This window comes from Octopus bimaculoides, unplaced genomic scaffold, assembly GCF_046866305.1.
Source record: "Octopus bimaculoides isolate indiv1 unplaced genomic scaffold, ASM4686630v1 contig87, whole genome shotgun sequence".
Taxonomy (NCBI): domain Eukaryota; kingdom Metazoa; phylum Mollusca; class Cephalopoda; order Octopoda; family Octopodidae; genus Octopus; species Octopus bimaculoides.
This window is the reverse complement of record NW_028315337.1, coordinates 5,913-19,696: the sequence shown is the minus strand read 5'-3', so window position 1 is coordinate 19,696 and position 13,784 is coordinate 5,913. Positions and strand designations below refer to the sequence as shown.

General features: G+C 35.3%; 1 protein-coding gene across 1 annotated transcript in view; it reads left to right on the top strand.

Annotated features, from left to right (window-relative positions):
- Positions 1-12,871, top strand: part of LOC149129268 (tyrosine-protein kinase Btk-like) — a 117,123-nt gene extending 104,252 nt beyond the window's left edge. The window contains exons 15-17 of the mRNA XM_089346642.1: positions 698-858; positions 5,774-6,347; positions 12,207-12,871. Of these exons, the coding sequence (XP_089202768.1) occupies positions 698-858; positions 5,774-5,854 (242 nt within the window). The 3' untranslated portion in view covers positions 5,855-6,347; positions 12,207-12,871. The remainder of the gene's footprint in view (positions 1-697; positions 859-5,773; positions 6,348-12,206) is intronic.
- Positions 12,872-13,784: the final 913 nt, after the last annotated feature.

Below are 13,784 nucleotides of genomic sequence, written 5' to 3'. Positions count from 1 at the left end.
TGTAGGATGTGGTTTATAGGGATATTAGTGTGGCCTATGGGCAGTACAATTGGATATGGGTAAAAAACAACAATATAGACTGTGATATCAATACAGTAAAGTTTGTATTTCTATTCACTTTGAAGCTTCTGTTTTGTGCATCAAAATTAATGTTGAGTTCTATACAGTAAGTTTATTATGGAATGGATGCAGATGGTAAAATTAGATGTGTGTGTGTGTGTGAACTTTTGTGTGCAAGAAAGTAGCCAAAATGATTTGTATAATCTACCCTTCCATGTGTTTTCTTATTTTATACATTTCTTTTTAATTGTTTCAGTCATTGGACTGTGGCTATACTGGAGCACCTTATTAAAAAAATAAATGCTGGAGTCAAACAAATTGACCTCCGTACATATTTTTTTAAAGCCTGGTACTTATTCTCTGTCTCTTTTGCCAAATTGCTAGTTACTGAGACAGAAACATACCATTAGTTGTCAAGTGGTGGTGGGAAACAAACACAAACACACATGCACACATGCTTTTTTTTATTTTCCATCTACCAAATTACTCACAAGACTTTGATCAGTCCAATACTATAGAAGACACCTGCCCAATGTGCTGCACAATGGAACTGAACCCAGAACCATGTGGTTGAGAAGCAAACTTCTTACCACACAGCCGTGTCTGTGCCTATATTTTATTCATATTTTTATTACAGGAGTTCTAATGTGGGAAATCTTTACCTGTGGTGATGAACCATATGCTGATAAATCCAACACTGAGGTCCTTGAGTTGGTTTGTAGTAGCAATGCCCGGCTGGAGAAGCCTATTACGTGTCCAAAGGATATATACCAAGAAATGAGAATGTGCTGGAAGAAAGTGAGTATTATATTTCTGTTTTAGGATCAGATAATGGAAATCTTCCTTACACCATCTCTTTCCCTCTATCTCTCTCTCTCTCTCTTTCCTACTCTCTCCTTCTTTCCATAAACAGCTTTATATACCAATATTCAGTCGAATCGTCCAACCCATGCTAGCATGGAAAGCAGACGTTAAACGATGACGACAATTACCTCTTAGAGACTAGGTTTCCCATTTCACAATCACACCCATCCATGATCAGTTGCCAACAACCTTCTAAGCTTCAACCCACATTACACTACTATACATTCATGCAACGATGCAGCTGCTGCCATTGCTACATGTGCAAGCAGGTTAGACTACATCATCACCCCCACCCCTACCCATCCCTCAAAAAAATTCATCCAACTGCTTAACAAAGTTTCAGTCATCAGCAAACTGTTTTTTCTTCATCTCTTCTACAGTTACTAAAACAGCATCTACAGAGATTCATTCACCAACGGCTGTTGCTAGTAGTAGATTGCTGAATAAACTATTAGAGAGCAGTTGGTGACAGAGTGTTGTATAAATTATGAGAGGCAGTTGGTGGTAAATCTGGTAGAGTACTGGGTAAAATTGTCTGTAGTATTTAGAGGAATCTCTCTTTATACTTTGAATCATACTGGGGATCAGCTTTATCTTCCATATTTTCCAAGTTCCAGTCCCTAAAAAGGTATGGCTTTGTGTCTACCTTATAAATTGTTGTTGTTATTGCTGTTGATGTTGTTGTGATTAAGTACCAGAAAAATGGCTGATTGTCAAATCGCTTTGAGATATTTAGTTATATTTCCTTACATTCTGTGTTCAAATTTCATTATGGCTAACTTTGACTTTCAACCTTTTGGTTTGGCCACATTGGAAATCTTTATGATCATTGTTGAAGTGGAGCATTAGGCCTCTGAAATGTTGCCTGGCAGTCACTGCTCACTAAGACTGAATAATGGGATTATGGGGTTAGTAAAAGTCAACACTTGCATTTTATATAGTGCTAATAAGCAGCAATGGTCTAGAAACAATTGTGTGTGTCAACAAGGACAGTTGTAGCAGGAAAGGGTAGCTATGGCAAAGGAAGTTATAGGGGATGTTGTTAAAAGGCTTAAGGATTGAGCTTTCTTTCTTTGACTATGCCCTTATCAATTCTTTAAGTACCACTTGAAGAGCATGGTGGAATGGCAGATGGTACACTTGTGTTTTTTTATGAAAGGTGAGTGAGAGCATCAAGATTGATGAAGCTAAATTGATCCACACTGATTGTGGCTGTAAACAAGAAGTGAGAAGTGACACTAAGGAATCAATAAAATAGACTCTTCCCTCTCCTAAATTCCAAGTCTTGGGACTATATTTGAAGCAATCATTAGAATGTCAGAACAAATATCTTGTGTTATTTGTTCCAGCTCTTTACACTCACAGTTCAAATTCGACTAGGGTCAACTTTGACATTCATCCGTTTGTGGTCAGTAATGAAAGTGGCAGTCAAGGACTGGGGTCAGTATTATCAACTAGCTCCCTCTCCTTGTACCTATGCTAAAAACATTATTTAGAAGGTAGTAATATATATGGTAGAGTGTTTAAATTGCAGCATTTAGTTTGTTGTCTAGAATTGATGTTCTACTACTACTACTAGTAGTAGTAGTAGTAGTAGTATAGCTGTAGTAATAATAATGTAGTATCATAGTAACAAAGAAATAACATAATAGTAATACTAATAATAATATTGCTGGACTTGAATGCTTCAGCCACAACATTCCTACAAATATGTGTGACCTTGTACCACAGTTAGAGGACATTGCTGCTAGAGCAGTGGTGGAATGTGAAGTGTAGACACAATAGACATTGAAAGAACATTTAACAGAGTTAAATGTTCTTTCAATGTCTACTAAGTTCAAATTTTGTCAGAATTGATTTTAGTTTTTAATCAAATTTACAATCTCTTAATGCCTGACCTTTGAAATCAAATTACATTCTCCATAGATTCAGATTCAAGAAATTTGAACCTGAAATCGAAATCGAACCGAATCCGACGACTGGCATCCATGCCAACCTCTCCTTCATTGGACACTAAACTCTGCTTGCGAAGACTTGTTGAGGCAAGTGAAATCGAAATTGAACCATACTCGATGACTGGTCACCGCACCAGTGGAGCACTAACAGCACTGTCAAGCATGTTCATTGCCAGAGCAGCTGTCTGGCTTTCGTGCTAGTGGCCCGTAAATAGCACCATTAGAGCGTTATCGTTACCGGCGTTGCCTTCTAACACTCGTGCTGGCAGCACGTTAGAAAATCATTCGAGCGAGATCATTGCCAGTGCCCCTGGACTGGCTCTTGTGCAGGTGGCACATAAAATACACCATTTTGAGTGTGGCCGTTACCAGTACCGCCTGACTGGCCTTCGTGCGGGTGACACGTAAAAGCACCCACTACACTCTCTGAGTGGTTGGCGTTAGGAAGGGCATCCAGCTGTAGAAACTCTGCCAAATCAGATTGGAGCCTGGTGTAGCCATCTGGTTTCACCAGTCCGCAGTCAAATCGTCCAACCCATGCTAGCATGGAAAGCGGACGTTAAATGATGATGATGATGATGATGATGATAATGCCTGACCTTGTGTCAGCCAAAGTTAGCTATCAATTATTAGTGTGGCAGAAAATGTGGATCATACCAGACTAAAAATTCTGTACAGTATTTACTTTCCTCTTAATATTTCAAATTCAAATCTTGTTGAGTCAATGTAACATTTTCATTCTGTCACAGTTGATGAAATAATTAATGGCCATGTCTGGAATTGTTTCTTCAGATTACAGCCCTTCTCTGCAAATGTGGCCCTATGCTTAGTCTTTTGCTGGTTTCAATCTTTGGACTGCAGGCATGTTGAGACACCAACATTTTCCAGGATTTTAGTGAAACTAATACTTAATTTTTTAGATATCTGTTTATTGATTGATTAGGTCCACCTTGAGGTTAAGAGATGTAACTCACTACCAAAATACCACAAGGTAGTTTTTGTTTGATTCAGTAATTGATGTCTTGTCAATACACATATCATCATCATAGATTTATAATGTTCACTTTTCTGTGGGTTGGAGAGAGTTGATTGAGGCAGCCAGATGCTCTCCTTGTTGCCAACCTTTACTTGTTCTCAAGCATGGTAATATTTCTCCATGGCCACACACGTTTTTGGAAAATATTTGAGATGAGTGACATTCCTTTTCAACAAATATGTTGTCAAGATAAGACACAAACATTTACACTCACTTGTATACGTATATACATACATATTCATATAAAATGGGCTTCTTTTAGTTTCCATCTACCAAATCCACTCACAAGATTTTGGTCAGCTGAGGGCTATAGTAGATGACACTTGCTGAAGGTACTATGCAGTAGGACTGGATCCAAATCCATGTATTTAGGAAGCAAAATTCTTAACCATGTAGCCATGCCTGTGCCCATTAGATGTATCATATCTACTTTTATACATGTAATGGATTTCCATACAGTTTCCACCTGCCAAGCTTCACTCATGAGGTATGGTCAACTTAGGCCATTGTAGAAGACACTCAACCAAGATGTTATATAGTGTAATCAAACCCAGAACTAAGTAGTTGCAAAACTAACTTCTTAAACCACATAGCCACATCTAAAAAATATTTTTATCATTATCATCATCATCATCAAACGTCCATTGTCCATGCTGACATGGGTTGGACAGTTTGACCAGGGATAGTAAGCTGAAGGGCTGCACCAGACTCCAGTCTGATTTGGCATGGTTTCTACAACTGGATACCTTTCCTAACACCAACCACTCTGAGAGTGTAATGGGTACTTTTACATGTCACGGCATGGGTGCTAGTTGCATGACACCAATATCTGCCATGACTATGATTTCACTTGGCTTGATAGGTCTTCTCAAGCACAGCATATCGCCAAGGATCTTGGTCATTTGTCATTGCCTCCGTGAGGCCCAGCATTCGAATATCATGCTCCACCACCTTGTCCCATGTCTTCCTGGGTCTACCTCTACCACAGGTTCCCTCACAGTTAAAGATCGGCACTCCTTTACACATCTGTCCTTGTTCACATGTATCACATGACCATATTAGCACTCAACATCTGATGCCACTTGTGCCCAACTTTTCTCTCAAGACAGCCACACTCTGTCATACATGCACACTGACGTTGCACATCCAGCAAAACATACTAGCTTCATTTCTTTCATGTCTACGGATGTCCTTAGCAATCACAGCCCATGTTTCACTGTTGTGTTGCATAGCTGTTTGCACACAAGCATCATACAGTTTGCTTTCACTCTGATGGAGAGGCCCTTTGTTGCCAACAGAGGTAGAAGCTCTCTGAACTTTGCCCAGCCTATTCTTATTCTCGCAGCTATGCTCTCAGAGCATCCACCTCCACTACTGACTTGGTCACCTAAATAACAAGCTGTCAACTAACTAGCTTACCCCACTGGCAATCAATGGAGTCTATTTTCTGTACAATTTTAGTGTTTTTGGTACCTCTGCATCTTCCTTCCCCAGTTAATCTTCCTTTGATATTGCTGCACCTCTTATGTGACCATCGCTTGCACCAGATACATCTTATGGAGGTTCTACCTATGTCTTTCCTACAGATTGAGCAGGGCCATCTACCTAAAGGGATTTGTGATTTGTCTGCTTTCCTACTTACTAAGACTTTGATTTTTGCTAGGTTAACTCTAAGGCCCTTTGATTCTAGACCCTGCTTCCACACCTGAAATTTCTTCTCTAGTTCTGGTAGTGATTCAGATATAAGAACACTGGTAGTGATTCAGATATAAGAACACTGGTAGTGACTCTCTTCATAATGCTATATTGTCCATTGCAAAATCCTACAGTAAATGTTTTACTCATTCTATTCTTGCAGAACCCAGATGAACGATATTCATTTTCTACTCTACGAGAAAACTTAAGTAATTTATTGGAACTATTCATCACCCAAAATTAAATGAATTTTTTAAAAAATGTGGCTGCCACCAGAAATATGAATTATAAAACATACTTCTCTTCTTCACAAACAACACAAAATATCTCTTGCCGGTGATGTTGGTTTTGTTTTCTACTGTTTTTGCCTGTTTTTTTCTTTCTTTCATTTTCTCTTCATTTCTGTCAAATTGTGACAATATTGTGGCAGAAATCATAATACAAAACTTTTAATGCAATGCACATTTTGAAAGAAAAATTAAAAAACAGTAAAAGCAACATTTAAACAAACAAAAATTTTAAAAATATAAATTTTTTGACTGGGGTAAAAATATATTATTGTAAAATTTTTTGTTTTCTTTACTGCTTAATAGACAAAAGAGTGAATAAGATGAAAGGAAATGACACTGAAATGATGGAAAGAAAGTTTAAAATGATCAAAATACAACTATCTATCTATATATATATATAGGCATAGGAGTCGTTGTGTGGTAAGTAGCTTGCTAACCAACCACATGGTTCTGGGTTCAGTCCCACTGTGTGGCACCTTGGGCAAGTGTCTTCTATTATAGCCTCGGGCCAACCAAAGCCTTGTGGGTGGATTTGATAGACGGAAACTGAAAGAAGCCCATCGTATATATATATATATATATATATATATATATATATATATATATCTTTGTGTCTGTGTTTGTCCCCCTACCATCGCTTGACAACTGATGTTAGTGTGTTTACGTCCCCATAACTTAGCGGTTCAGCAAAAGAAACCAATAGAATAAGTACTAGGTTTACAAAGAATAAGTCCTAGGGTCGATTTGTTCAACTAAAGGCAGTGCCCCATCATGGTCACAGTCAAATGACTGAAACAAATAAAAGAATACAGGAATATATATATAGATAGATAGATATATGTATGTATGCATATATATACATTGATACTTTGATAGGTTTCGGCCAGTATTGGCCCAGACCATGGCTAACTTAATAGCACCACCTGGTATAGATATATGTATATCCACAAACACACATCCACACGTCAAAGTCACTAACCCCTAATCCACACCTTTGTTTTAGGTTCTGCAGTACTTTATTATCTCTCCTTCTTCCTAGATCTTCTGCCAAACTATTTTTTCCCAACCAGTCGCCATGATTGATCGCTAAATCCACAAGTTTTTTTTTTTTTATTCTCTCTTTGTTTATTTCTTCATATTCCAAGACAACATTGGTATTATTCCAAATCGAATAAAATGGTGTAAATCTCATCAGGGAAAGAAAGAAACCAAACCCATCAATAAGACATTTTAACAGAATGTAATGAATGTGTATAATGATGAACAGAACACTTTTAAGTTCTTTTTAAAAAATACATTAGTAGATATAACGTCAAAGGTAGCCTATAGAAAGAGAAGGGGTAAAAGAAAGGAATAAGCAGAAAACTAATAAAGGAGAAATATAGAGTGATATGTGAATTAAAATAAAAGCTTAAAGACTTGTAAATAGATATATCTAATGGAAGTGAAGTGTAAGAAGAAAATCAATGTTCAAATTATATAGAATGGTAGAAATCACTTATATGATAAGCATGTTCTTTAAACGTGTTTACAAGGGGATTCTTAGAAAATAGAATATAAAAGAACTCACTATTACAGATTTGGCAGAATTCTTTGCCTTTATCGTATGGGAATGCAATGTAGAGAATCAACCAATCTAAATTAAATTGTTTACTATGATCTTTTAGATACCAAATTAATTTACTAAGCCTTGTACTGTTGCATTTATTACTATCCCTAAATGTAAAGTAATGATTAGAAATTCTTTTAGATAACTGAAGAAGAACTACCTATATAAAAAAAGACATTGGTACCGGAAGTAATTTTACACTGGTATATAGAGTTTTTAGTCTTAGAATTACTAGACATAAACTTAATTCTGTTGGAATGGACTGCAGAGACAATAACCTTGTTGTTAATATTACTAGGGGAATGGTTAGTATTAGCTAAATTAATGTTAATATTTTCAGTATACTATCCATGCTATGAATTTCCTTGGTGATATTTTGAAGATACCTCAGATGTTTATTCCTTAGGGGATGAATGGTGAAATTTTACATTCCTCACGATAGACCAGACATCATCTTCAAACTGCTTCAATCTTGGGTTAGGTGGAGGATTGTTTTTATATTTAAATAATTTTTTAAAATTCAGAAGTTAGATCATTAGTGGGCTGTTGAATGCCCTTATTGTCGAAGAAAAAAGTGAGCCATCTTATACAGTTAATATAGGAATTTGTCATACTATTCTTTTTGGAATAATACCAAATGTTGTCTTCAAAACATATGTCGAAAGTAAAAGAATTTGAATAACACCTGCGTTTAACTCCATTTATTTATTTATATATATGATACAAAATATTTCACATCAACCCGCAGTTTCTACCTTTACAAACAGGTTGTTACTTCCTTTTTACTTGTGTGATTTGTTGCTGCCCTGGTAACTGTTTATCTATTTTTTCCGTGTTAATGGTAAACAAGGTGCGGGAGTGGCTGCGTGGTAAGTAGCTTGCTTACCAACCACATGGTTCCGGGTTCCGTCCCACTGCGTGGCACCTTGGGCAAGTGTCTTTTACTATAGCCTCAAGCCAACCAAAGCCTTGTGAGTGGATTTGGTAGACGGAAACTGAAAGAAACCCATCGTATATATCTATATATATATGTATGTGTTTGTGTGTCTGTGTTCCCCCCACCACCACAAACATTGCTTGACAACCGATGCTGGTGTGTTTATGTCCCTATGACTTAGCGGTTTGGCAAAAGAGACTGATAGAATAAGTACTAGGCTTACAAAGAATAAGTCCTGGGGTTGATTTGCTTGACTAATGGCGGTGCTCCAGCATGGCCGTAGTCAAATGACTGAAACAAGTAAAAGGGTAAGGGAAAAATACATATCCATTTATATATACTTCTACCAGGTTTCCATATAACTTTCTTTAAAAAATAGTTACCACATATGGAGCTATTTAATATAAACGCATCTCTTAAGGATATACGCATTCCCCCAAAGAATGCTTTCCTTAAGCAACTCAGTAGTAAATCTAACATAGTTCACTCCATAATGAGACTTATTGATAAGCACTTGAACTTAAATAACAAATACTCAGGAATCTTTAAGAATAAAATTAGAGTAGGCCATAGCCTAACTAATAACCTAGCTACCGTTATAGCCTCAATCAACAACAATAAGCTAGACACCTTCTACAAGACTAGGAAAAATACCAACATAAACCACAACTGCCAACAGGCAAATGGAAAAAATCTTGTCCCTAATAACTCGTCCTCAAACAACACGGACTATGACCTGATAAATAAAAGCCCCATTCAACATAACACAAGCACAGATAAACTGAATAATTTATGTGGTTGCAGGGACAGAAATAATCATACAAAATCTTATATAGGAGCCACAAATAATGAAATGATACTTAGATACAATACCCACCAATCTACCTTTAGAAATAGAAATAAAGCAAACTCTACAGGACTTAGTAGCTACATCTGGGAATTAAAAGACAAAAATTCAACTATAGTTTAGAATGGCATATCCTAGCAAAAACTTTGTCTTATGCCATTAACAATAACTGCTGTGAGTTTTGTATAACACAAAAACTACTAATTTTAATGACCAAATCACCTCTACTCAAAAAAGGTATGAAAATAACATTTTTATTCACATAAAGGCCAATTTGTATTCTTTAATTTTCGTTAAACCTGCTCATTTCTGTATACACCACTATCTCCTAGCTTAAATGTTATTAGCAGACCTACTTATCAGTGTATTACCTCTCCTTAACCTTCCCGAACCTAACTAGCTTACGCATATCCAACCCACATTATAAATAAATAAAAATAGTTATATCCTATGCTAGCCTACCCCAACCCACATTATCAATAAATAATTAATATACTTAATCTACTTTCTACGCTAGCCTACCTTTTTCCTATAATTCTTTTCAGTCGAGAACTACCAACTCTTTTTACACACTAAATTACCCCTCTTCTATCTTTTTCTTTTCATTTCACTCGTCAAACCTAAATATTATTCCAATACTTTCCTTTTACACATTAAATCGTACTCCTGCTAGATATAAAATTTACCCTTATTTAAGGCTTCCTCTGTAAATATACGAACTGTCTGTCCACAACCTATAAGTTAGGGACACATAGCTCCTATTAACCACACTGGATATCCTTAATTAGGGATAACTAACTACGAGACTTCAGAGTCAACCAACCTCTATTCTTCAACTACCTCACAATGGATTTAGTGAACTTTGAACATTTCCTTTTCCAATTTTAGCACCAAAGATATTTGGTGTTTTTCCTCCATTTTCTGATCGTCTATATATATGTATACAGATATGTATGTATATATATATGTATACAGATATGTATGTATATATATATGTATGTGTATATATATATATATATATATATATATATATTGGAAGGTTTGGAGGTGATGTACAGGAATTATATATTAGAAAAAATAAGGTACTCAGATATCTGGATGGTTGTACATTTATAGATTTTTATTAATATGTCACATGTTTTATAAATATTAGCGCTTGCACCTATTCTTGTAGGGTTTTCAAATATGATTTCACTTTCAGAGGGTGTCTCTTTTTATAGTATTATTGAATATGTAGGGGTGGAGAGAGATATATAGGATAGTAAAAGAGGGTGAGGAATGGAGGGAAAAGTGAGAGAGAGTGTGTGTGAGTGTTTTTGTGTGTGTGCGTGCTTGTGTGTGTGTGTGCCTGTATATCTGAAAGGAGTGTCAATGGGAAAGAGAAGGAAAGGTGAGAGAAGAAAGAAGAAAATTGTGTTTACAGCAGGTCAGTTCTTTCAATGACATGTTTATTCTGGGCCTTTTTGAAAATGGCAAAACCAGGTGACATTGTTTGGAAGAAAGTTGTTTTTCAAAAGGTTGGCACCATTGTCCAGTGGGGGAGAGTATGTGGGTGTGTTTTTGTGTGTGTGTGGAGATATGTGGAAGATTATTAACTAATCACAGTAAGAAACCTTGTTTGTTGACTTACTACTTTGTATATAAAATCTGTAGATAGAAATGGCAATAAGCTTATATATATGTATGTGTGTGTATCTCAGCAAACTGAGTTCATATTACCCTTTGTCTTCACATATGTGAAGCCCCACTATGTGAACAAAAGCCTCTTTGGCATCAGGAATGGACGTCCACCTGTAGAAAACCTGTCTGATTGTCTCATCTGACCTATGCAAGTATGTAAAAGTTGACATTAAAATGATGATGAGGAGGACATGTGTGTGTGTGTGTGTATATATATATATATATATATATATATATCATCATCATCATCATCATCATCATCTTCGTTTAATGTCCATCTTCCATGCATGCATGGGTAGGATGGTTGACAGGAGCTGACCAGGTAGAAAAACTACCCTAGGCTACTGTGTCTGTTTTGGAAGGGATTTTACAGCTGGATGCCCTATCTAACACAAACCGCTCCGCAGAGTGTGCTTTTTATGTAGCACTAGCACAAGTGAAGTTAGTTTTGGCATGATACATATATATATATATATATATATATATATACATATATATATATATATACATATATATATATATATACATATATATATATATATACATATATATATATATATATACATATACATATATATATACATATACATATATATATACATATACATATATATATATATATACATATATATATATATATATACATATATATATATATATACATATATATATATATATATATATATATATATACTCTAATATCAAACACTTTGCCACCCCTCGAATCTGGGTAAGTTTTTGGATATACTCCCATGAACTTATTGGATTCCCTAAACTACACAAATTTATATGCATTGTACATACAACTCTATGGACCAACTTGGACATCAAAAGTCTATGTAATCCCATAAATAATTATATGTGCATACTGAAACATGAACAAAATGCATGATGCAGGTGCGTTTGTATGTGTATATACATGCATATATGTGTGTGTATATATATGTGTGTGTGTGTATACATATAACATATATTTGTTTCCATCATGAGACTGTGGCCATGCTTTGGCACTTCCTTGAAGAATTTTAGTTAAATGAATCAACCCCAGTACTTATTCTACTAGTCTCTTTTGCTGAACACATAAGTTACAGGGAGCATACAACTGTTGTCAGGCGGTGGGGAACAGACACACATATGATGGGCTTCTTTCCGTTTTTGTTTATCAAATCCACTTACAAGGCTTTGATCATCCCAAAGCTACAGGAGATGACACTTGCCCAAGGTGCCACACAGTGGGGCTGAACCTGGAACCATGCGGTGGAAAGCATATTTCTTACCACACAAGAAAATAAAAAAGAACAAAAATATGAATGTCACAACAGGATAATCTTAAACAATTACCCATTTCTTATGTCTGTTACCAGTTCATTTCAAAGAAAATCAGTTCACTTCTTTAACTCAGCTGGATACCGAAAACTGTTACCTTATGGACTTAATTTTAGATATATAGTAACATTACCACTGTCTTTACCCTGCTGCTTTTCAAGTCATTAAAAAAAGTTATTCTTATGTTTAAATGTCCATTTTTTTCTTAAAATTCCAAACAAGTCTGTGGTTAAAGATCGAATATGCTGTTTCTTTATTCTTTATTTTTTATTTCTCTTAATTTGTTTTTGTTGTTATTTTCTCATTTGTATCTGTGTATTTCCTTGTTCTTCTTTGTCAGAGGAATACTGGAAATAGTATTTGCTGTGGGTATAAAATGTGGAGAAACTAAAGATTATACAGCAGTGCTTTGACTTTGGTTACCTGGGGATGCACATGTATACAGATATTGATGAATCATATTAATGTAATATTGCATATAACATTCAGCAACTGACAGCTAATGATGATACATTGAAACAATTGTAATGATTTGTAATAAAGCCTGTTCAATCCATCTTCTCATATTAAAATTTGTTTGTTTATACTCTATGGATATTTGCAGATTTTCACTCGTATATCCACTAACAGAAGAAGTCTTATTATATAATAAACTTTGCTAGCCAATATCTGGAGACAAACTTTGGGAAGTGCACTATAAAGTTATTCCCAAGATTATATTAAAATATACTAGTGCAAGCATGCTATGTTTAAGATAATGTATTTTACATTGATTTGATATCGTATGTATTGTATATTCCTATAGTGTATATACATAAGTATACTATGGCATATATATGTGTGAAGAATGCTTACAAAACATGCAACATGAAGGAAACTTGAACATCAACAGTGGAAAATGTAAAATACAGGTATATGTTAAAAGAACATGCATTTATAATGCAATGAAAACTTAACTGCTAATAAATATTGCCAATAAATTTTAATATATATATATATACACACACACACACACTTTGATGCATTTTTAATACAGTTAGTGTCTGTTACTAAACACAATATCATCATAAATACCATTATCTTATCTATGTTTATGCGTAGTGGAAAATTAAGCCTATCTAATTTGCATTATTGTCACTCTTTTGATGCAAACTAAATGAAAGAAGTGCATTGTTTGTTTATATATAACATGCAGTTATATAATCAAATATTGTTACATACAGAATGAAAGTGAAGTGAAGCCAGCCAGTAGGTAGATATTTAACCCTTTCGTTACTAACCCAGCCGTAGCCGGCCGAACGTACCCATTGTTATTTAAATGTATATTTGAACCCAAATCTCGTTAGTACATTCGTTAAAACACCTGATTTCACTTTGCAAACAGTTGAGTTATTGTCTCCGACATTGTTTGGCGTGATATTTGAACTCAGTGAATTTTGGAAGATTTTTTTCCACATTTTTTGCGGCATTAATTTTTTTAAACTT